This window comes from Microplitis mediator, chromosome 11 (assembly GCF_029852145.1).
Source record: "Microplitis mediator isolate UGA2020A chromosome 11, iyMicMedi2.1, whole genome shotgun sequence".
Lineage (NCBI taxonomy): Eukaryota > Metazoa > Arthropoda > Insecta > Hymenoptera > Braconidae > Microplitis > Microplitis mediator.
Window position 1 is genome coordinate 20,765,523 of NC_079979.1, and position 25,611 is coordinate 20,791,133.

The following is a 25,611-nucleotide window of genomic DNA, read 5'->3' on the forward strand; positions in this document are numbered from 1 at the left end:
TTTGTATAATCATTAAGCTTTTGTGTTGCCCACTGGACTTTGGCTAGACTTTTATCAGCCAATCTATCAATTTGCAGACTAATTACTCATTAGAAAGTACAATTACCGTTAAATAAACCGATTTATTTATAAATATTGACAGCTAATTAATGATCATTTATTTCAGATAAATTTTATTCATATATTTTATATTACATTCATCAATATAATTGCATCATTAGTGGGCGTAATTGCGTAAACTTTTTTTTTTTCTACCTTTTTAACTTGGAAGACTATTGAGTTGAAAACACTCGACTTTTCTTATAATAAACCCAGACAGTTATGTATGTTGAGTAGATAAAAAATATAATTTTTTAAATTATGAGCCTGGGCGCAGGTCAAAAAAACAAACATTTGTTTTTAATTTTTTGAAAACAATAATGGCTGGAATTTTAATAAGTTTTTATCTGAAAATGATATTGCGATATTAGGATAACGAGGGGTGCAAAAAGGGGTGATTTCGTGGATTACTGTCTCTCGAGAATACGGCTAAGCTTTTTTTCGGCGTCTATTAAATTTAGTTTTTCGTCCCTCATCAACATGAATGAATTTTGATAGTTACTCTTTATAGGGGTGCTAATTTAACTCATATTTTAATTATTTTTTTTTTACAATAAACAAAATAATTTGACGTTATTAAAACGTTTATTTTTTTTGCAAAAAAGCACAATACGATTTTAGTGAAATCTCCGAGCGTCATTATTTTTAATTAATGACGTCTATTAAATGGAAACAAGTTTATCTCAGAATATTACAGAATTAATCAATACTTGAATTAAATTTTAATGAGTTAGAAAAGAATCTAATGGGTCACATGACTGTAAATCCAATAGAAAATAAAACAAACTTAAATTCCTTCTAAAGTAATTACAAGTTTGTCTATTAGACCCTTGAGTGTACGATTCTGTTCCAGTTTCTCTTCTAGTGGTTTAGAAAAAAATAAAAAAAAAAATATTCAAACCGACTAACTGAATGAATAGAATAAAAAAAATTTAAACAAATAAAAGTCTATGGATTTATAATTTGTATATCTTTTAGTTAAATCTATTTGATTAATGATTCGTCAGAATTTATATTGTCAAAGATTGAGTTTTATGAAGAGTGACATGTTTCTCGAGCGCGGTCATACGAATGTGTTAGTCATGGTTAAAATAATTTATGAGTGGGTCTACATAAAACATTTTACACTCTGACAACCAATGAACGATAATGACATTCAGATGACCAGTTGACATGAACACACACTTTCCTCTTTACCAACGAAACATCATCACCGAGTCTTGACGACGCGTCCATTTGTCTTTCGTCTTGTCTAATTCACAGCCACTTTAAATTCCGTGGACTCACCTCGTCGTACTCTTGAGCCGCATACATTATTTATATTCGAAAAATAATTTATTGCATGACCACTTAAATTACGGAAAAATATTGTTATTTGATCATCATCAAAATACTAAAGGAAATCATTAAGTCGATATTTCAGTAGTGGATGACTGACATATAGAGTTCTCTTTAAATTTTATTAAGTCTTTCTGAAAAGTCTAGAGTGTTTGGTTTCATTTCTTTCATATAGCCTCTTCCGAGGGTTTTTTAGATTCTTTTTTATTTTTTTATCTCACTCAGCAAACTCAACAGGACGCAGGAATCGATCTTCCTTACCAACCATCCTATCTTGTCTTTCATTCTTTTTATCTTTTTTTTCTCTATCTCTGTCTTAAGCCCCCGCTCCTCGACGGGCAGATACAAAGGCGGTACCGGGAAATAGTCTTGTGCAGCTTCCTTGAAACGAATTTCACTGGATTTAAATCCAAAGCCAAATATCATATTTCAAATGTGCCAAAGGTTATACTCCGTTTTATATTAAACCAAAAAAAAAAAAATACATATATATAATATACATTTAATAAAAAATATTTACCTGTCAATATTTTTCTGTTTTGTAAAAAATTTTATTATAATCATATTAATCATCTTATGGGCTCCTAATTTCTGTAGTCAAAAATATTTTATAATTGAACAAAAATATAAAATTTTCACTATCGATAAATGAATTATTTTTAAACGACTTAGTCTATGAAAAAAAAAAGAAAATGAATAAATCATCTGACAATAGTTTGTTTAAATGACCTGATAATTTTCATTTGACTTTTATTGGATGTAGTAAATTCTTTTTTTGGTCTCAAGTATTTTAAAAATTGATAAAAAAATTATAATTCTGTCTGTCGGTTGACATTTAATCGTGATTATATATTAAATGTCACAAACAATTACACACGAGTGCGTTATATGAAAGTAAATTAATTGTCTAGGACAAGTATTGCGGTGAAGAAAATAAAAATGAATAAAAACGTGATATGGTTATTTTATGTATATATATATTTTTTTTTTCGAGTGTCACTGATGTACGTTCTAACTAATCGGCCTTGCATCTCTTTCCCTGACAATAAATATTCTTTTTCGAGCACTCGTGTGGACACCCTCGGTACTATATATACATCGGAAAAATTAATTGCCAGCACGGCGATGCGGTCATTGCACGTCGTACTCACAACTACATGTAATGCTACAACACGTAGAGCTAATGGAAGAGCATTCATTTATGATATGAGATCGGAAGACGACTCGTTATAGTCATGAAAGAAACCATTCATAGAAACGTCATTCTCTCAGTACTCTATATATATTTATTTTAACTTAAGCTTGGCAAGTTCAAATAAAAATTTATAACTTTACAAAGAAAAAGTAAATAAATTTTTTAAAACTTCCATCTGAGGATCTTTACGCGCTTACTCTATCACTACATCGTGGCTCTGGATTTCCGTCATTTCCGGCACGGAAAATACGATAACTTTAGTCGTGTCTGAAAAGCGCTGAGTGCATGTGAGGTACTAGAGTTTTTTTTTTATTTTTATTTTTAAGAGGCAAAAAAAATTTTTGCTTCGATAGATAAATTTTATTTTAACTTAATTTTACTTCTAGAGCTATTTTAATCAAATACTATTGATTTTTTACTCCGAAAAATGGATAAACAATTTATTTAACAATGGAACGTCACTAAGGATGTGATTTCTACAATCACTAATCAGAAGTTAACAATTTTTGTTAAATTTACAATTTTTTTAACTCCAGGCACTTTTAGCTTTGACTCGAAATTTTATTTCCTCCTTACGTCAAATTGAATCGGTAGCTTTAAATATTTTCAATTATTCGTCATAAAAACAAAAAAATTCAAGATAAATTTATTCCAATAAAAAAAAACGTGGTATCGTATAAATAGATGATCAAGGAAAAACATAAAAATCCATTTTTGTATCTGTATAGCTTGACAATAATATTATTTCGGATTTAGTTATAACACAAGAAAACAACTAAAAGTATATGAATTTGAATAGTTTACATTTCCATGTCTATCTATTCAGTTGTATTTCCATATACGAGTGTATTGAGGGATGTAACTGCTTTTAACGTGTATAAATAATGTGTTCCTCGTAAATATATGACGTATGTATAAAGTCTGAATTATTGAATACTCTTGAAGGAATAAAAAATTTATCGGCTGAGTACACATCATGTGTATAGAAAAATCGTATACATTAAATTGTTTGGCCCTCGTACTCAAAGGAATATCAATTTTTTTTTTTTCTGAATCCGAAAAAAAAAAAGATATATACATATATACAATATAGATTTATTACTGTTTGATAGAGTATCATGTAGAGTCTGTTGACTATGTAATAATGACAAAGGAACTATTCTATTACCGGTCGACGAATAGATCTATAATCGGCATTGTGTTGATTCGATACAGACCCAACACACAAACAGTACCGAGGACGGGCGTTCCATTTGTGATTCCAAAACCTCACTAAATTCTAAACTAAACTAACTAAACATGAAGAATCCGAGACGAATGGCATAACAATGCGTAGTATTATTGTGGATGTAGAATGCGTGTTAACTAACGAGCATGTAGTAGCTTTCGAAAAAGCCTTCTCGTATTCCTGTATTTCTATGTTCGGTAGCTTTGTATCTCGCGTTGCAGTTTACCGACACATGAACCCCCTCTTCAAACTCTTGTCTTCAGCATCCAGGGTTACGCTGATTTATTACTCTCTGGCCTACAGTTACTGATGGATAACAAACTTTCTCTGTTTTTTATTATAAAAAAACAATCATTTATTATTTGTCTAAAAAATTTTATTAATTTTTAAACAAAATGGAGAGTGAAAAAAATAATAAATTTAAAAAAAATTTCTATGGGCTTATATTTATTTATGTTATGGTTAGCTTTTGACTCAGCATTATTTTTAAAAGTGTATTCAAAAAAAAGTTTAAAATAAATTATCTTATCGTTAAATCTTTATTGAAATTCTAATTAGGCAATTGACGATTATGAAGAAGCAATGTATACTAAATTCAAGATTTACATCTAAATGCCTTTTCGTCTATTTGTCATATATAAATATATAACCACGCCTATCTATGAACGGCTAAGTAAATAGATCAAGATAATAATGACCACCCGATGAGTCACACAATCCTGACAAAACTCTAAATGTGACCAGTCTTAAGAAAGTAACAAATAAAAAGCGAATGCTATTGTGACTTAAATATGATAACTGTTTAGTTGTCATACTTAATCATGAGCAGAGATGAAAATAAGAAAAAAAAAAAATTTGTTAAAGTTTTAAGGATGGTAAGAGTTTCTTTGAAATTTAAACATAAACTATTGCATCCGAGCGAGAGTGGTAGCTAATTGCAGAACGCATGTGTAAGATTAAGTGTACAGTCCACTGGTATTTTCTCTCCGAGCGTGAGCGTTAACTCACTACTTCTCAGTCCCTTTACTTCTCAACTCTTATTCGGGCTCACTTCCGTTCTTACTCTATCCTCAGAGATTAAAACAACCCAGACACATTTCCCTCAGCTCAGTTCCATCCGGGAACTCCCTTATTCATTGAGTCTCAAAAATAAACTACTTTTTTTTCATTTCCTATAAAACCTCTCTCAGCCTCTTCTCTTGCCTCAACTTGACATTTTTTTCCCTCAGGTCACTCAACTCTTTTTTTTTTTTTTTTTTTTTTTTCTATTCACTATACGCATTATTTATTTAATAAATATTTAAGAATCATATTAAAATGTGTACTTTGCATAAATCTTTTTGCAATTTACATAACTTATCCTTGGATAATTTAAAATACTGCCGGGCATGATTCAACAACTTGGAAGAATTCTTTCAGAAATTAAATTCTCTATAAAAAGTTGGTATTTTTTATTGGCAAGTTCGACTTCCTGCGGGATGCGTAGATCTATCTTTACGTATTAAATTGTTTAAAAGCAGAAAAATAAGAGTAGGAAAATTTATGGTGAATAAATGGACTCAAGCAACTCAGAGCAACAAATCAAAAGCTCGCGTTTGAGGTGTGCAAAAAAATAAGTCTAGAGAGGGTTTATTTTCCCGGTAATTTTAATGAGTGTTTAAATGAAGATGAGTGAGAGGTCGTTGGCATTTCCGGTTATTTTATTTGCCCTACATTTATATTTAATAAATATACATACATACATACATACATACATACATACATATATATGCAGTGTAATGTACTATAATGCAATCAAGACTGTCCTGCGGAAATTTAAGGTGGGTCTAGGGTGCAGTAACCAGAAGCTAAACCAGTAATACAACTAACAACTGTTACAATTACATTATAAGATACAGCTTCCGGCATAACTATATAATTTAACTCTATAAACTTTGACCGCAATACATTAGGTACTGGGAAAAATGGCTCGAAAAAAATGTTTTCTGTTATACTTCTCAGTGCAACTCTTTTCTGAAAAAGAACAGATCTCGAACAGACTAAACAATTTTATCAGCAAGTACTGAGGGATTCTCAAAAATCAAGTGCCATGACGAATTTCAGTCAAGTGGATGCGGTATAAAAACACGAGAAACGGCAGGTGGGATCGAAGACCCGATGAGGGGATCTCGCTGGCGAATCTTCATCTTGCTTTTTCAACATTTTTTTTTTTACTCTTTATCTCTTTCTCGGTTATTTTTTTTTATTTTTTTTCTCTTTTAGCCTCTACTCCACTCTAGTCTGTTCATTCTCAACGGCACTATCTGCATCGATGCTTCGGACCATCCCCGGTGTGTTTGCTGAGGACTGGACCACCCGTCGGGATGCTTACCGTCGTGAAACGAGCGTGAAAGCTTCTTGTTAGTTGTTAGGAAATACGAGACCAGCGAAATACTACCTTTTTTTTCTTTCACTCCATTCTTCTTTACTCTTACCCTCTTGGTTTTATTTTTTTTATCCCAATATAAACTATCTCTTTATATATCTGACGTTTAATTCCCATCTTCAACTCGACTCACAACTCAGTTCGACTTTAATTCGTCCGACGTGTCATTAAAAAAAAAAAATGTAAATAACAATAATCGACTATATTTGTGTGAAATCTGACTAGAGATCGGTTTTAACTTTAATAAGGTTGTTTCAGTATAAATTGTATAGAGTGCTGTGTCTCAGAGAATGTAGTCAGTTAAAGTTGGCTGGTAATGAGAGAGAAAAAGAAAAAAAAATAATAAAGAAAGAGAAATGCACCGCACGGCGCGCTAACTATTAGCAATTATTGCGATTCCGGTGGAAATTGCCGACGTCGCGCAACCCGAATAACAAAGACTTCTCCCTTTTCTCTTCCACTCTGCGCTTTTCAGCCCCGACGGGGTTGGCTCGGGTTCTCCACTCCAGCATACCCAATGCCATCCTATGGCTGCCACCAGGCGCCCGCCGCACTGTTATATAAAATATATATTCCATCGGCAACGAGCCGCATCGGTACCACCCTCTCTGTCTCCCTCTCTACCTCTCTATCTGCCTATCTCTCTTGTACCCCCTATGTTAGCTCTAGGAAATGAAATTCAATCTTCTTGTCTTTCGACTCACGGATTGATCGAATCTAAAGTTTTATAAAACGTGAGATTATGTCAAATTATTATAGTGTTTTATTTATTGCCAATCTATTACATGACTATTGACAACTCTATTGAACTCAATAAATATTTAATTTAATAAATTAAGTTAAATATTATTGGTGTGTGTGTGTGTGTGTTTAAAAAAACTAATCTAGTTATTGTGATAGTGAGGCTGGAGCTGAGTTGTATCTATCTAGAGACAAGTCTTGCTCGATTTCCCTCGCGAGCTTTCCGAGACGCGTAATCGATAGAGAAGCTTTCCCATCACGCTCGAGAAAGCCCAAGGAGTAGAAAAAAAAATAAAAAAAAAAAATATATATACCTACAAGTAAGTAGTAAAGGATATGTAGGTTGACGCGCACAAGCAGAAGGTCCAAAAGTCAATAGATAATGCAGCAATAGCAAATTAGATTTACTATTTTATAACTTTTACTTCCATGTCTCAAATATACCTACCCCTTATATTTTCCTTCTATTACTGTCTCTTATACTTTTATTCTTTCTCGAACCCGAGCTCTATTTCTCCAGCACTCACGCGAACATAAATGCTTTTACCCACACACACACTTGTTTATATTGACTGACCGTGATTGCGGTAGATATTTTTTTGGTCTCTCGGGACAGCCCTCGATATCTTAAATCCTCAAGATTTATTTTATAAAATATTAGTGTAGTTTATTTTAGAAAATTTTTATCCCAAGTATTTAAATATTGTTGTTGTTTTTTATTTATGCCCCCAGATTAACATTTTTAGTGTGTGTTATATTAATCTTATAGATTTAATTTTTAATGAATATAGAGTATGACAGGACATTAGATCTCTTAGAGCAGAGTCGAGTTTATTGTAAGATTGTTGATGGCTCCCGAAGGATGTGAATTTATTCGTGTCATCCGTGCGTTAACGAAGAAAAATAGTTGGACTGGATGGTAAAATACGTCAAGATATATATATGTATATAAGAAATATGTCGAGTCCTTGGAGTGCAAAGAAGAGCAGGGCGGTAAGCTCGAAGACATCAGTGTCATTATTATAAGTATACTTTTGCGAGAGCAAACGATGTTGAAAAAAAAATAATCCGGGAAATAATAGTGTGTATGGGGAAAAGATGACGAGGACGCGTTATCCGGGATGGTAAAACGAGAAATGTCATTTGCTGTTTCACATTTCACTGATTTTGAGGAAATTTTACTTTACGACTCACTGACTTGCCATTTTATTTTTTTATTTTTTATTGTAACTTTACATTTTTATAAGTACGTATAAAAATAACTATAAACTATCTTACAAAATAATATATTTACTTTTTATGATAATTATAGTATTGAGCTTATTGACAATTATTAATCACAAAATATAAATCTTTTATTTTGCTCATTGCATCTAAATTTCATCAACTTTCGTCATTAATACTAATGTTTTATGACATTCCTTAGAAAAATTTTCATCCTTATCTTTATATTTTATGTTGAAACATTAGTGTTGAGAATCTGTGGAATTTAACGAAAATTATAATTAAATTTTGTAATTACTGATTTCTGCGGAAAAAAATTACCATTTACAGTTATATTTTTTGTATCACATTTTTTGATGTATCCAGAATTAATACAACATCGATATTCACCCTGATCACTTTTAGAGATATCACTAACCATCAATTCACTCGAAGCTTGATAATAAGTTACGCCCAAAGGTTTTTTTAAAAACCTCGTTGTCATCCGTCGATCCTAAAATAAAATTAATTAAAGGACTATTGTCACTGTAAACATAAACATAAATATAAAGACATACCTGGTTAGGTTTAGTCCAGTATAAACTATACAATATATCTGAATCTATTTCAACAGAACAATTGACAACTAAGACTTGACCTTCAGCCACGTGGTCCAGTGATCCGTCATTTATTATGATTGGCTGATTTACATTTTTTAATTTACCTAATTTTATTATTATTTATCACTTGTTTATATATATACATAAACATAAATGCATTTTTTTTAACAAACTTAATAATTTATAAACCTACTTTTTATGTAAAGAAAAAAAAAAACTTGATCAGTATTGTCTTCATATTTAGTTTCACATGAATAGTATCCACCATTTCTTATTCCCAAATTATTCAAGACAAATCCAGTTCTTGGATTAAAAAATAATTCTTCGTTATTTTTAATTACCTAAAATAAACAAAATATAATTATTATTTGAAATCTTTTCAAGGATTTTAAATCACAAGTCATTGTACGATAAGTTTTTATAAAAAGTAAGCTAATAAAATTTTTAATTTAAGTTAATTTTAGTTTTAAATGTACCCCTTAAGTTCAATAAATTTTTAAAGAGTTTATTGACATGATATTTTTTATTATAAATATTGTTTGAGAGCTCCAGTAATTTAAACTCGAAAAAATTTCTAGCAGTACAAAAATAAAAGTGGTTTTTTGGTATCCAATTATTTAAATATGTATTGATAACTAATTGAATTATAAAAGTCTTACATTGTTATTGTGAAGCAAATGCACTGAGTAAAACGGTGAAGTTGGACGACATGGTATCGTAACATTATCATCTGTCGTACTTTCCAAATAATTTATTTTATTATTTTTATTTACAAACAAACGTTCCTTCGCTAAAAATAAATATTTGTATAATTTAATTAATATTTTTTATTTTTATAAATTATTTGAGAAACAAAACTCACATGTTACGTAGACGTATACCCAATAATTATTGGAACTGTTGTCATTGAAAGTTGCATAAGAATTATATTCAATGCATCCGTACCATCCGGTATCTCCGTAAACTGTTTTAAATCTCTCAAGTACACCAATTTCCTTATTATTTTCATTAAATCGTGTTATTTTAACTTCTGATGTCACAATCTAGCATTTTTACATTAATAAATATTTTAATAAACGGAAACCGGGACAAAATAAAACACCATTTTAAAAAATTAAATTATTTGAAAAACAAAAATAAAATTTTGCTTGACCGTTATGCCCTGGGCTACTAACTTGTCCCATTTCTAAGTGAACATTTACGAGAAAATTGTGTTTTTTTTTAAAAAGGTGAATCGATTTGTAATAATATATATTAAAAACTCACTTGGCTGTTATTTTTTGGATAATAAAATTTATTATTTTTAAAATTTGCACAATGTATTATCAGAACATCGCCATTCTGCATTATAACTGCTGGTGTAGTTGATTTTATGTCAATAGTCAATGCAATTAATACTATAAATGCAAAATAAAATATGTAAATTTATTGTTTAATAATTTATATTAAATAAAAAAACTTACGATAGATGTTTAAATTAAATAATAGAAAACACTTAAATAACATTGTAATTTTTTTTTTTTTATTTACTTATAAAAAGTTTTTAAAGTGTCAGCTTACATAGTGTTCAGAAATGAGTTAATATAATACTAATGTTAATAATCGATCACATTTTAACGCTGTATTTACTTGACTTGTGATTAACGAATGGGACATTAAAAAATCATAATAAACGAATAAAATTCTTGACGGTGTTGTTTTGGTAGGAGGGGAATCGTCAGATAACTAAAGAGTCAAAAATAAGAAAAAAAAAAAAAAAAGATAATAATGATTTAAAAAATTATTTAATCAACGTTTTAAAAATACTCTTTATTAAATTTTCTAATTTATAAATCGGTTATTTATGAAAAGTCTGTATTAATTTTATATTTTAGTGCGTGAAACAGTAATTTTTGTTGAAAATATCGTCTCACAATAATCTTTTGATTAATTGATTTGTTGTAATCTTAATGTTTTTTATACAATTAATACTATCAGTGCTTAATATTTGTTGATATCATATCGACTGGGCATGTAATTGTCTATCTGAATGAAAAAAAAAAAAAAATTCTGCTCAAAGTAAAAAATAAATCATAAAGATCCGTGTTATCGAATATTTTTTCAATACTAATTACATGTCTATCGATAAAACTATAACTGCCCAAATAATAAGTACTCTAATTCTTACGAGTCATTTTTTAAACATAAGACGGTCTAATTAGTAGCAATAAACTAATACGTATATATGGTGACAAAGAACACATTAAATTTATTGCTCAAGACAATTACATTACTTAACAATTTAAACTAAAATACCGATGGGATCATGATCTTTATCACGTAGGCTCTTTATTCCTCGGTTTATCCCGCTCTCATATGAAGAACGAGACTTATATACAGTGGCACAGTCGTCGACTTGTCATTTTTGCATTGTCGTCACGTAATATTACTGGCACACGTGGTGTAATATTCTCCCCTAGTGTACTGTACCAAGACAACACTACCTTCCTTTTTTTCCACCATAGCTAACACAACGAAATTTCTTTTGACGTTGTTGAAATGCACGACAGTGAGTTGAGAATGATCGAATATCGTCAAAGTTTGTGGATCTCAAATGATATATTCTTTTTCTTCCTTTTATTTTAGTTTTTTTGGACGTTCAACCTACATGACAAATATACCAAGTATAAGAACTTTAAAAAAATATTTTGAAATAAGTCTTTGTATGATTTTATATTGAACCATCCATGTTTAACCGGTTCAACTTTAATTAATGGTCAAAGCTAAAAATTTACTTGTCCAAGACTCGGCATTAAGTGAAAAAAAAATAAAAATATTTAAAACCAATAATTTAGCTTAATCCAAGTGACATGAGACCCGAGTACGTGATAAGTATAATAATAAAAAAAAAAAAAAGTCACCTTGTGATGCCCTACGACATTTTTTATTTTAAAAAACTCAACAAGTCTTTGGGCACGTTTTACTTGAGAATTCACGCTGTCACGGATATATTAGCCAGCGTTCATGACTCGTTGCAGTCGTTTCTCTCGTATCGATAAACTCACCATCACCACTACCACCGTATAGTAGTACCGGTATAGTTTTCCGACAAACATAATTTCACAATTTTATATTTAATACCCTCGAGACATCCATTTTGATTTACTATTTCCGAAAATATTTAATTCTAATACATTAAACTTATCATTATATTATTTTATAACTTGAATATATAAAAATGCAATATAAATATATGCCATCGGTTTTACATCCGATATAGCGCATTTATCTTTCAGTATATCGGTATCTGCATTATTCAATTCCGATGATCCGCAATAAAGAACCTATACCCGGAATAAAAGAATACCGTAATAATTTATATTTTATTTTTTCTCAACGAATTCATCACACGCATTTAACATTTTTTATTATGTTCCATACAATTGCAATTTTTTTTTCTTTTCATAATCAATTTAACACTTCCAGGACAGAGGATTTACGTTACGAGAGATTGTACTACTCGGGAAAATATTTAAGGTCTAGTAAAATAAAAAAAACTTTCAGCTGGAAAGTGTATAATTTCTATGAGCTAGTGACATTGCGGGTTTTAAGACTCACTTAAAGTCTTACTTACGTTGCTCTAATTTTTTCTTTAAAGCTACTTAAATATTTTTAATACTATATGCAAGTTAATATATGACAACATATAGTACGAGCTATATATATTTCAGTAGCACCTAAGGCGTTTTATAAATAAATTCAATTAACGTCAACATTGTATTGACAATAAATGTAACAAATTATTAACAATGACGTAACTACTGTACAACTTGTAGAGTAATTATTCAGTAAATGATACCGAGTATCGATATCATTGAAGCAAAGGTTTATGATAATAATATCTAATGGGGATGTCCAAGTCGAAAAAGATGGATAAAAAAATATATATATATAATTTTTAGCAGGCGCAGACGCAGAGTATTAAAAGGAAGAGAATTAATGAGTTTAATTGGAGGTAGAGGATTTAAATTTTTAGTTAGAGTTAACGGTTGAGGTAGATGGTAAAAATTTATAGTTTTAAAATGAGTTTAAAATAAAGAGGGCAAAAAGGCGAATAGAAAGAGGAGACTGATCTCTTGCTGGCAGATAGATATACGTCTTGGTAATTTTTCATCCTCAAGTCTACTTTCGCAGCGAGATTCGATTTCAGTCCTCTCTTTTGACATCCACGCTCTCAAGTTACTCTTGCCTTTATGCCTCTTCTTCCGCTTCTTTTCTTCGCCAAAAAAATAAAATACTAAGAAAATACGAAAAAAAGTACATTATACAGGAGAAAAAAAAATTTCAGCTGTGTGAGTTGGGATCAGATGTTTATTAAAAATTCCGCTTTTGTAATAAACGATACCTACCATGACACTTTACTCAAATTACTTTATACAATTACATTTAAAAACTCTTTATTTTGTTATAAACATTTTTAATTCCTTTACTTTTATTGTTATTTTAAAAATAATATAATTTAACTTGCAATCAAATAATTAAAACCATTTCCTCTAGTTTATTTTTTTTTACTTCCTCTGATATCAAATAATTCAATATCAAAATATTTATTTACTTAATTTTTTTTTTAATCAAAGTTCAATATCTTAATAAAAATAAATTAATCTAATTTTAATGTCTGTTAAAATAAAAATAACAATAAAAAAAAACTCAATATCAATTTATTCCGATGTGCACTACACTCAACAGAACTAATTGGATCACATATATGCCTTTATATATATATATATAAAATATATCAATAAAGTGTCCTGAGTGGTTGAATCGTTCAATCTTCCACTCAGTCGACACTTACAATGCAATATAGGTTGGATCAGCATCACAATGCCCATTAGCTTTTAATATTGACTTTGATAAATTTAGGCCACGCGAATTGGTTTTTTTTTTCTTTTCATTTAAAGTTTATTATTTTATTGGTAATTTTTATCTGAGTGATAATTGAGTGAGTGGGAAATTAAATAAAGTAATTAGGATTTAAAAATGAGTCCCAAGATGTCGCTTATGGTAGGACTCATTGTAGACTCATCTCTGTAAATTATTGCTCCGTGCACTTGGACCAATTCCCCGAGGGGTGGTTACGTGGGTACACGATGCCACGGTACGTGACTTACAGAATCCGCAAACTCAAAGCTGCAGACGGGTAGCGAAGACGCATCTGCTAGTACGATGTTCTGGAGATCGTGACCCGAAATGTTTCCATAGCTTCCTATACTATCTGACATCCTAGTTTCCTGTAAGTCTGTGTGTCACTATAAGAGTGTATGTGGGTTTTAGATTGTTAGGTCCCGGTAAAATGAGGGCTTTAAAGCTCCAACACCCACTAGTGCCAACTTAATTCATCACACCGATTAGGAAATATGTTATATAACCCAATTCTTGGGTAACCGACTTTGTTCACCAAATGGATTAAAGAGTATTATGTTTCAACCAATAATAACTTATCTGGATTATAAACTTGCAAGAACTAATATTTACCGAGTTATCTGATTTATCATACGGAAAATAATTTTTAATTACCTTAAATAAAATTTTATTTATAGATTCTATAAAAAAATAACGAATAACTTAATAGAGTAAACGATAAAAAAAAACGACAAAAATTTTTTTATAGACATGACCACCCTGATTGTATGGTTGAACGCGTATTAATGTAAATCGGTGTTATACATCGATGCAATCGACGCCCATACCCATCATCCATGGTGTATAAACACTATTATATATATACATATTCATATATAGAGTATAGAGCTTTTGTTAAATTTTTTCCTGTCGTTATTTTCTCTGATGCATATTTTTATCACTATACACGCACTGGAGTTTTTAACCGCACATGAATTATTAATATAACTATGAAAATAAAAAAATTATTTATACATCAAAAAATATTTGAGAGAAGTAAAAATAAATATAAGTTTATTCCTTAAACATTTTTAAAAATAATTATAAATATCTATCATTATATTTCTAAAGCTCGATTTAATTTGCCGGAGCACGTTTCAGAATTTATTTTTAAAAAAATAGTTAAATAAATATATAGCGACTATTGATCTCAACAGAATCTACGAGGGATCAAAATATAAACGGGCAATTTCTTTTGTCTCAGTATAAACGATAGGTGATAGGAGAACTGGCCATCTTCCAATAGTGTAATAAAAAATAAAAAAATATAACAATGATACATAAAATAAAAAACCGCGGAAAGAAAGAAAGAAAGAAAGAAATGCTTCTATTATTGCACCATTAAACTTTTTCAAACCGTCAGGCTATTACTATTATAGTCACAATCCCACTAGCACTCGTACCACCCAGTCTTAACCTCAATCGCTTTGCTAAATTAATTCTCACCACTTTTTATATTTCCAAGTTAATGATATCAACTGAGAGAAAAAAAAATAACGTTATTTGTCGCATCATTTCATCCCTCTGTCCTTTGTCTCTTTTAACGTGCAGCCATTCGGATCTCTGCCAGAAACACGTTCCAAATTTTTTTTCTCATAAAAAATATATTGGCTTGTACTTAATCAACTATATACATATATATTTTATATTTTTTTTATCACTACATTCTTTGAAATAATTGACATTTATAAAACTAATGACAAACAGAATTTATATTGAGTTAGACGAGAGCTACGGGTTTGTTTGCTCGGTTTGCTCCTCTAGCCAAAGGCTTCTGAACACAACTGGTCAACAAGTCGGCAAAAAAAAAAATATTCCGTTATATAATTCAACAAAAAAATAAAAAATGACTATACAAAATTAAGGTATTAAAAAAAAATTAAATATTTAACTATTGTGCGACCCCATAGCTAACGTCCTTGTTAACTAAAACCACTCGATCACTCCCCAATATTATTTATTAAATTTCAATGAGGTTCTATTATAAAGCATAACTGAAATACTCGAATTGTTGCGGTTTCCTAATTCAATTTTTACTTCTATTCACAAATTCATCCGATTATCGAACAATAATTATATTTATTCACTTCTTACGGATAGCAGAGCTAGCCAACACCTTTTAGAACATGATCTAAAGAAATAAAAAATAAAAAATGTGTGCACGCGTTAGCGTCGAATGTCTCTAGTCATAAATATCGACGATGACGAAGATAAAACTAGTGACACGGGTCGACGTGCCCTTAAGCTCCGATACGTATGACAATTCTCTTTTTTCTTCACCCCTTGAACAAGTACCAGAGTATAAAGTAGACGTTCTACCCTCTAAAGATTTATAAAAGACTGAAAAAAATTTTTTCTTGATCTTGTCGCTTTTATTCTGAGGAGAAAAAAAAAAGTTACCGACACATCACTCCTCTTAAGCTTGATATTTTTTATTCTTACCAGTTCTTTAATACACAATAACAATATATTTTTTCGCTATCTTGACAGTTAATAATCTTCTCAATAAAATAAATCATCATCTCTATCTTCGAGAGATAATTAATAATAAATTTTTGTAATATTTTTCAGAATGCCGCCTTCACAGCAGCAAGTGACCGTTGGTTCACTAGGCGGAATGGTGGGCCCAGGAAACGGAACAGGAACGACTGGAGCCCAGGGTCAGCCTCTAGTGATGCCTAGTTTTCCTCTCCGTGCAGCAGTAGGACCTCACTATTCACCATATTCGCCATCACGGTTCCACATTGACAAGCGTTGTCAGCACAGATGCTCCTGGAAATGTTTCTCAGTTGCATTGATCCTTCTCACTGTTGCTCTCACAGCAATACTAGCATACTTTGCTGGTAAGTTTTAAATATTTAAGTCAAGATTATAAATTGTCGTAAATAAAAAGGGTATAATTAAATAAATTTGTCAATGCAGCAAAACAGGAAAACAAGCAAATTTCCGTTAAATTACTATTTTAGTTTCCTAAAACTTGGTGATTGTACAACTGGCTGTTATGAGGGTACAACGACTTGGGAATGGTTTTGGGAATGGAGGTCACGTTTCTCGTTGGGACGACCAATCCAATGGGGGGTGGGGATGGCAGAGGGTAGTGGAGTAGCGGGGTAACGGTCTATGCATAAGTTGTATGTTGTCAATGGAGCGTCCATGTAAACGCCGAGACTTAGCAGCTCTCAATAAGCCAATAGACCGTTAACGATTTGGCTTAATGATGGAGCCCAAGCTTGCTTTCTTAATCGGCGGGTCGATGGCCCTAGCTCACTAAATACTTGCTCTTGCTCTTTCTTCTCACTTTCTCAGTTATCTTTTAAATAGATCTAGTCGTCTTGCTTCAGCAATCGATTTACACAGACTGCCAACTCGGAAAGTTGCCACCGACTACCACGAGGGAGGAATATTTAACGGTTACATAATAAATGTATTTTGGGAATATCGTCACTTGGGATTTTGAATGGCAAGTTTGATGGGCTGCAGAGAAACATGAGTTACAATTTCTATAACTGGAGCTATAGGAGCTAAATAAAAGTTTAGATTAAAGCAAGCAATTGTTTGAAGAAAATTTACCCTCACTAATCGACACAATTTTATATCGGGTGGCAATCACACTGACCCTACTTCTGATTACTAGTGACCGTTCTGACCGTTCGACAGTACCAACTGTCACTTCTTTATTTTGGGGAGCTTCTTTTTTTTATCTCAACTCACTCTTTTGCTTGATCATCAATAAAATCCTCACGTTTGTTATTTTTTATTTGGATTTCCCTTTTGTAGCAATGAAAAAGTATATTTTATTTATGTATTGAAAATGGTAAAATTTAAATTTATAAAATAGAGAAATAAGAGTAAATAATTAAGGCGATGCCAACACAGTGGAATTAATATGGTAATTGAGGATGATATTTGTTGGCTAGAGAAATTCAAAGACCACTTGGATACGACAAAACATTAAACGCTTAAGGCATTATTTATAAAGGAGTTAAATTGATGAATTTTCATGAAACACTTAAAAGAATAAAAGGTAGATCGATAAAAAAAATGTCACGAGGATTTAGCTTCCTCATTTGGTAGTCTGTCCGAGCAGATACGAAAATCCCGGACCTCCCGGACCTCCCGGACGACGGTCAAGGTTCTGTAAGGTATAAGGTAGGATGATTTATCCCCAGGAAAGTGGATGGAAATAAATGGGATTGAAGAGCCATAGAAAATGGATAAAAACGAATATACCATGAGCCCATATCCTCTTCTTCCTTTTTCATACTTGTCATACTTCTCATACTCGTGCTCAGCTCTCAGCTCTCAGCTCTCACACCGTACCAGCATAATACCCTTTATGTATATACTTTACTTACTTGTCACAGAACTACGAATTTAAAACCGTCAAAAACGGTATTATATATAAAAACTACTGTTATTTCTGGTGCACTTGCATATTCTGTTAAATCGACTGTAGAATCCAATCTGCCTAGCTGTTTGCCGTTGCATTCGTTTAATCCACACCCTTCTTCCACTCCCTCCCTTTACTCACTTTACGCGTACAACTTTTTACAAAAATCACTACGTTAGACTTATTTATCTTAACTGACAGTTTTATACATATTATTCAATTCTGAATATTTTTTTTCTATTTTTTAATTTCATTTTGGCTACAGTTTCAATCAAGATAACTCACAAATTATTGAATTTACGTCAAAATTTAAATAATTATTTTTTCTAGAAAAATAAATTCTATATAAATTTTTTTGTTTCCATTTTTATCATATCTTTGATACTCGCGCCAGAATTTTTATTTAAAGCATCTCATTTGTAGATAAGAAAAGTTTATTCATTTTCATTCTATTAAAATCTTTCCGTCTTTAAATTGAAATTCCGAGTCAACTATCGATAATACGAAAAAAAAAAACATTTTAGGAAAATTTTATAGGAAATTAAATTTCCTAAAAAAAAAAAGTATTTAATGACTTGCTCGTGAACTCAATTGTTTAGAATGAATGTAAATAATTTTGAAGTTAAGAGAAATAAAATAGTAATTTGTTTTTATAAAATAACACTCAAAGAAATGGGTTTTTAAAAAGTTTTAAACTCGCTTATCTGACCCTGAGTAACGAAATCCAAGAAGCACGTATCAGTATCAGTAGCAGCAGCACCAGCAGCACCAGCAGACGTCCTCCATAACTACAATCATTGATCCACAGAGACTCACAGGTGCAAAAGGTTAGGGAAGCAGTTGGGAATTCAGTTCTCTCTTCACCAGCCAGTAGCTACTTCTGGTACTTCTGGTACTTCTGGTACTTCTGGTACTGGTGCTACTGGTGCTATTGGTGCTGTCGCTTCTGGTAGCTTGCAATAAAGTAAAGAAAAATAACCTCTTAATGTGCCATGAAATTTCAAACTCTGCGCTCCAATTTTACTCGTATCAATCGTAAAACTCAGTAGTATCTCAACAAATAATAAAAGCAATATTGTATTATTTTTTTATCCTCTTGGCGTACCCATGGATTCAGTAATAAATTTATACCATGATAAATTAAATTCGTTGGCAGTAGCAATTGAAATAATAATTATTTTTAAGTAAATAAAAGTTTTGTTGAGTATGTCTTATCTAAAGATCAATGGATCAAAACGTAAAGTAGAGAGGATAAATTTCAATGGCAAGTTGTGTACTCGCTTGAGCTAGATGATAACTCTGTAATAGTAGAAGGCTGGATTATCCGGTGATAATCCATTGAATATAACTGGGGAATTTTAGTTCTGGTATCATCGATTCCAGGTCTGCTGCATCAAGACTCAACTTCTCAAACTCTAGTAATACCTGTATATAATAGTTGTAGTAGATGTAATTGAAAAAGTTGCTTGAGTCTAGAGCCAGAGTATCTTTTAGTCCACATTCACCAACATTCCCTTTCCTTTTCCCTATCATCTACCTTCGTTCTTATCCCTTATATATAATTCAAATCTATCAAAAATCCTCTTTATTTATTATAAAATTCTAACAAAAATGCACACGAAAACTCAAAGTTTCTGTTTAAATCAAATGAGTGCATTCACAGTTGACTGAAATTTAATTTAACAATAGTTACGCAGTGGGCAGACCCTCAAAGGAATATAGTCGGGATACTCAGACACGTTCGAGTATTGGATCTGCGGTTTCCTTTTCATCTTTAGGTCTCACCCCTTTTGCGATAAGGGCCTTCATGTACTCTGTACACCAAAACTTGCTCTTGTAAACTTATTTTTTAGTTTTAACTTTACAAAACAGTATTTCCTTGGTTGGTAAATACGAAATGTCAAAACTTTAAAAGTTTACCTCCGTGTCCATAAAATTCAATATTCTCACTCTTATAAAATATAATATTAGCTATACATATTATATATCATTAACTTTTATTTATTTATTTCCAATACCAAGATATCCATGAAACTAAATAAATTTTTTTATTGCCACCCTTACCCAGAACTTTCCTTTGCTCTCACTTGATAAATTACAAAATTCGCTCTATTTGTCAGCATTCAAAATTAATAAAAGATAAATTTAATTTTTACAAGTACGTTTAATCAAATTAGATATTATCTCACCCTTGTGGAATTAAATAATTATCAATAATCTTGTGAATAAAAGGGATGAAAAAAAAAAAAAATTACGCGTAAATTTTAATCTCTCCGACGTGTGAGATAACACATGGGCGTATATACATGTACACAATTATTGGAATTTTCACATAAAGAGATTCACTCAGAGTGAGAGTACACCAGAGAAATGAATCCAAATGAAATTTCGACAAATCTCATTGTACAGCCCTTTGTTTTCCTCCGGCCGTTTGGGTACTGCCAGAATTAAACGAAATTGAAATAAAAGAAAAAAAAAAAAAAAAAAAAGATTTAAAAGAGAGAAGAGTGTAATGAAAATTGAAAATAAAAGGTCGGCAAAACGTTCGCTAAAATGTGGATTCAAATGGTTTTTGAGATTCTCAATAGCACGCAAGCTAGTCAGCCCACTCGGCATTTACTATCCCGCTATTTTATTTTATATTTTTAAACACACATACACACACATTCCTGAGCGACTTTTTGATAACGATCCTAATGGATTATCCAATGGATATATATTTTTTTGACATACGATTGACTGCTGCAGCAAATACGGTCTCAACAATAGATTAAATATTTTAATTTTTCGAGCGGAAGAAACTCTTTGACGTCACCATTGATCAAGTCGATCAAGTCTGAGAACTTGACTAATCTCGCCCCGCAACTTGTAATCATTTAACACTTATATCTTCCTGCCTTACCAATACTCGACATTCTCCCCTTATATTCTCTCCTTCTTTATCTTATCCACGACAGTTAATCTCTAAATTGATTCTTTTAATTTATAACTCCCATAAATTGTCTCTCGCTTGGTTATAAAACCAAATAGATTTTAATTTACACTTTGATTTAATCAGCCACTCGATTATTTATTGTTTTATTTATATATATTTACAGCCGTGAGTTCAATGCGGCCAATAGACAACGCCAATTGTATTTTGGACCAAGATTTGAAAACAGTTACCCACGAGAATACAAACATCCACGATCCGATTTCAACCCAACTGCCGACAGAAGGTAAAAATATTTTATTGTACTATATAGATTTTTTGGTCCATTAACCAACGGATCATTTACAGAGTCCCTTCCAACGAGCACGGCGGAGCACTCGAGTGCCTCAGACAGCAGCAGTGGCGAGCAGCAAAGTGACCCTCAGATCCAGCAGTCAGCCCAACAATGGCCAGCAGTCTTGGAACTAAAGGCGTACGATGTTGCCCACTTTGCCACGATATTACCCTACAATTTTTGGCATTCCGAGTTCCGTAATAAGCAACCGGCATTCATCAGACTCAACTTGACACTACCCTGGAGTGCGAATTTTGCTGTATACGGCAGACGTAATGTCGCCCCAAGTGTCACCCAGTATGATTTCGTTAAATTTGTACGCGGCGGAAGAGTAGATCAGAGATCCAAGCGACAAGTGATACCCGGTGCTGTCAGTTTTATGGAGGAGTCAATTATACATGAGGAAGTACGCTCTGTTGACGATCGTGTGAGTCCAGATAATCGGGATAACGAGGATGATATCGATAACTACCAGCATATCTTGATGAAGAGGCAAACACACGAACCACTGTATGTCAATGTCAGTTTATTACAGTACCTCGATACCGGACGCTGGTTCCTATCTGTTTATAATGATGAGTTACGGCCATACAAAGTTACGCTCGTTGTCACCGAAGCCGAGGGTGTTTCTACAACATGTCCTAATGATTGTTCTGGACGTGGATCATGTTATCTTGGGAAATGCGATTGCATTGATGGTTATCAGGTATTTAAATCATCACCAATTCGTTCACTGGTTGCTATTAATTACCGTGTGGTAAAAATATTATAAATATATATTTTTAATTGACACAAATTTCAGGGAGCTGATTGCAGCAAAAGTGTTTGTCCAGTTCTATGTTCATCTCATGGACAATATGGAGGTGGGATTTGTCACTGTGAAGAAGGGTGGAAAGGTTTAGAATGTGACATTCCACTGGGTGATTGTCAGGTTCCTGATTGCAATTCACATGGACAGTGTGTTCGTGGCTCTTGTGTCTGTAATCCCGGATGGAAGGGTGAATTCTGTGGAGACCGTAAGTTTTAATTTATTTTATTTTATTTTATTTAATGGCATCAACATTAATTATCGACTCGACACTTTTTTTCTCTCTTTGCTAATAGTAAAAACATTTTGTTGATTAAAGAGATGTTTTCTAAGACGGGTGTATAGTTAAAGATTATATATTGCAGACCACGGTCTATAATTAATGCCCGAGTAGAGAATTTCAGAGTATGACGAATTTACATGTGGCCGAACTCGGTTGGTGATATTCAGTAGGCGGTAGGCAGGCAGACGTTGCGTGGATTTTATTCTCGCAAAGATTTCCATAAATATTCGGTAGATTTTCGCAGAAACCGTTATGTCACTCGGTACACTCTTGTACTCTATCCCACACCCACACCCACACCCACATTCATACCCAATCTCTACTCGTATTCGTACACGGACTCGTACTCTTACATAATACGATGCGCGTTAGATACGATTCCACTACTCGAGAAATAAATTCCGGATGGCTGACGATGTAAAGAAGAAAATATTATTATATAAAACCTACTATTCACAAATTCATACTAACTCTACTTATTTCGTTATATACATATAATAATAATAAATAATAACCATCGCATTATATTTCAATGGCCATTGTATAGGATGGAAAAATGGTTAAAATACTATATAACAACTGGATAGATTTATTATTCAAATTTATATGATACTCTTATTATATTTAATACTCATACATTTATTTAATATATTTTATAAATTCATTTTTAATTAACAAAAGCTTGATTTATTTTTAAATTTCATTTTCCGCAAAAAATTAAGAATTTTAGAAAATTTCTTATATATATTTTTGTCATATCTGTAATAGTTTAGCTGGAATTATAATTTTTTTACAATAACTTTTGAATGTAAATTTAAAAAATACTTAAAGTTTAATTCTTTAGTGCGGGCAAAGAGACTGACGGAATAGAAAAAAAATAAAAAAGATTGCTTGGGGAGTAATAATTTAAAAAGTTTGTCCATTAATTCCGTCTGTTACTTTAATCAGTAGTTGGAGGCACGAATACATTTTTATAGTTATAAGATTTTTATAATAAAATATTAGATTTGACTAAACGATTAACTTAACTATTAATCATTAATTGATTAATCACTTAAACGAGTTAGTGTGCTCTGTCCAATAAATAAAATGAATTTTTCTATACAGCGGATTGTCGAGATCCAACATGTAGCAGCCACGGAGCGTGTGTCGCGGGTAAATGTTACTGCAAAGCAGGCTGGCAGGGAGAAAAATGTGACCAAGTGGACCAGAGGATCTATCAGTGTCTTCCCGGATGTTCAGACCACGGGTCCTACGACCTAGAAACCGGAGCTTGTATCTGCGAGGAGCATTGGACTGGCGGTGATTGTTCCCAATCGAGTTGTAGTCTCGATTGTGGATCTCACGGGTCATGCGAGCAAGGTCTTTGCAAGTTAGTACTTTTTAGATAATTTTATAATTTAAATCTACTTTATAAGTGATTCAATAAATTGGCATCTTTGCCGGTCCACTGACGTTTCATTCTTATAAAATAATTTATTACGGATTATGATGACACGTTTTTTTTTAGATGCCACGACGGTTGGACGGGTACCAAATGTGATCAAAAGCCATGCGACCCCCGTTGCGCCGAACACGGCCAGTGCAAAAACGGCACTTGTGTTTGCAGTCAAGGATGGAACGGACGCCACTGTACTTTACGTAAGTACTTTACTCTTATTTTATTCTCTAATTTAATAATTCTTACCGTAATAAATTAACTTACCTCTAAAGTGATCAAAATTTTTCTTTAAAAGTAATTGAGATATTTTTTTTTTTTTTTTAATTCTAGTAAAAAAAAAAAATTTTTTTTAAATTAAATTTATTGTTATTAATTTTTAGCTGGATGTGAAAACGGTTGTAGCAGACACGGAATATGTACACTTCAAAATGGAGAATACAGTTGCGAGTGTTCTGGTGGTTGGGCTGGTAGAGACTGCAGTATTGAACTTGAGACTGAATGTAAAGACGAGATAGATAATAATAATGGTAAGTACTTTTATTATTTTATTTTATTTTATTGTATCAATGACTAATTATTTATTGTAATTATTTTTATAGACGGAATGATGGATTGTTTCGACAGCGAATGCTGTTCGCAACCAGCGTGTTCAAAGCACTTGATGTGCTTAGTGAGCAGTGACCCGGTAGAAGTACTTCTCCGCAAACAGCCGCCCAGCGTAACGGCATCCTTCTGGCTGCGCGTAAAATTCCTCATCGAGGAGAAAAGCGTCCAGAGTTACGTCCACGTTGACGAGTATGACGAAAGGTAGGATCAGCTTTTTATTATGTTTGATTAGTACAAATGATTACCTTTAAGATAATTTATTATAAAAAAATTTAAAAATTTAAAAAAAAAAAAATTATTTTTCAAAATTGATAGTTTTCAAAGAATAGATTAAAAAATATTTATAAAATAAGTAATAAAAATAAAATAATTTTTTTTTTGCCAGTAGGTCTCGCGGTAGATTAATTAATTAATAAATGATAAATATAATTGCCACGATTTTGTAATAAATATTCGAGGCACGCGGCGTGCGATTTATAAATTTATTTTATTTAATTAAATATCTTGCTAGACGTCATTTTACTCGATTGTTTTTATTATTCACGACAGGGAACAAACACAATCAATTAAATCAACAAAGCGTTTTTTTTTATTTGATTGAAATTACTGATAAATAAAACTATTGAACATACCATTGTAAGATTTAAAATTTTCTAAAGACAGAAAATCGTTACGGGAACGATGTCCAGAGTCGAAGCTACAAAAACTACTTGGACATTTACAAAGACACTCAACGAAACACTCTGCTCAGTACACGGGACATAAAAAATAAAAAATGAAAAATAAAAAATAAAATGTGTATGTAGTCGGTAGTCTCTGTCGTGGAGGACGGTCAAGTAGGAAGGACGTCTAGCTGTAGTTTTATTTAACGTGTCCCACGGGATGGTACGTTTTAAATCGCTGTCGAATCTTGTCGAAAACCCTCAGGTCTGCCGCGCTGGGTGGTGACAAGCTCACTCCAACCGGAGCTCCTTAAAAAAAAAACTCTAACCATATAAACCAACCATCCGATTCCTAGTGTTTGTAA

At 31.9% G+C, this 25,611-nt stretch overlaps 1 protein-coding gene and 1 long non-coding RNA gene across 6 annotated transcripts in view; one reads left to right on the forward strand and one right to left on the reverse strand.

The window, feature by feature from the left end:
* The window catches only part of LOC130677862 (teneurin-a), a 311,604-nt gene that overhangs the window by 270,652 nt on the left and 15,341 nt on the right, over positions 1-25,611 (forward strand). For all 5 annotated transcript variants that reach the window (XM_057484754.1, XM_057484756.1, XM_057484757.1 and 2 more), the window contains 8 exons: positions 16,362-16,633; positions 21,279-21,398; positions 21,461-22,152; positions 22,249-22,462; positions 23,645-23,909; positions 24,048-24,178; positions 24,359-24,505; positions 24,578-24,785. In XM_057484754.1, the coding sequence (XP_057340737.1) occupies positions 16,362-16,633; positions 21,279-21,398; positions 21,461-22,152; positions 22,249-22,462; positions 23,645-23,909; positions 24,048-24,178; positions 24,359-24,505; positions 24,578-24,785 (2,049 nt within the window). The remainder of the gene's footprint in view (positions 1-16,361; positions 16,634-21,278; positions 21,399-21,460; positions 22,153-22,248; positions 22,463-23,644; positions 23,910-24,047; positions 24,179-24,358; positions 24,506-24,577; positions 24,786-25,611) is intronic.
* On the reverse strand, positions 8,390-8,915 carry LOC130677864 (uncharacterized). Its single transcript, XR_008991725.1, has 3 exons — positions 8,808-8,915; positions 8,572-8,743; positions 8,390-8,506 (listed from the first exon to the last, which is right to left on the reverse strand). It is a non-coding gene; the product is annotated as an uncharacterized LOC130677864 (long non-coding RNA).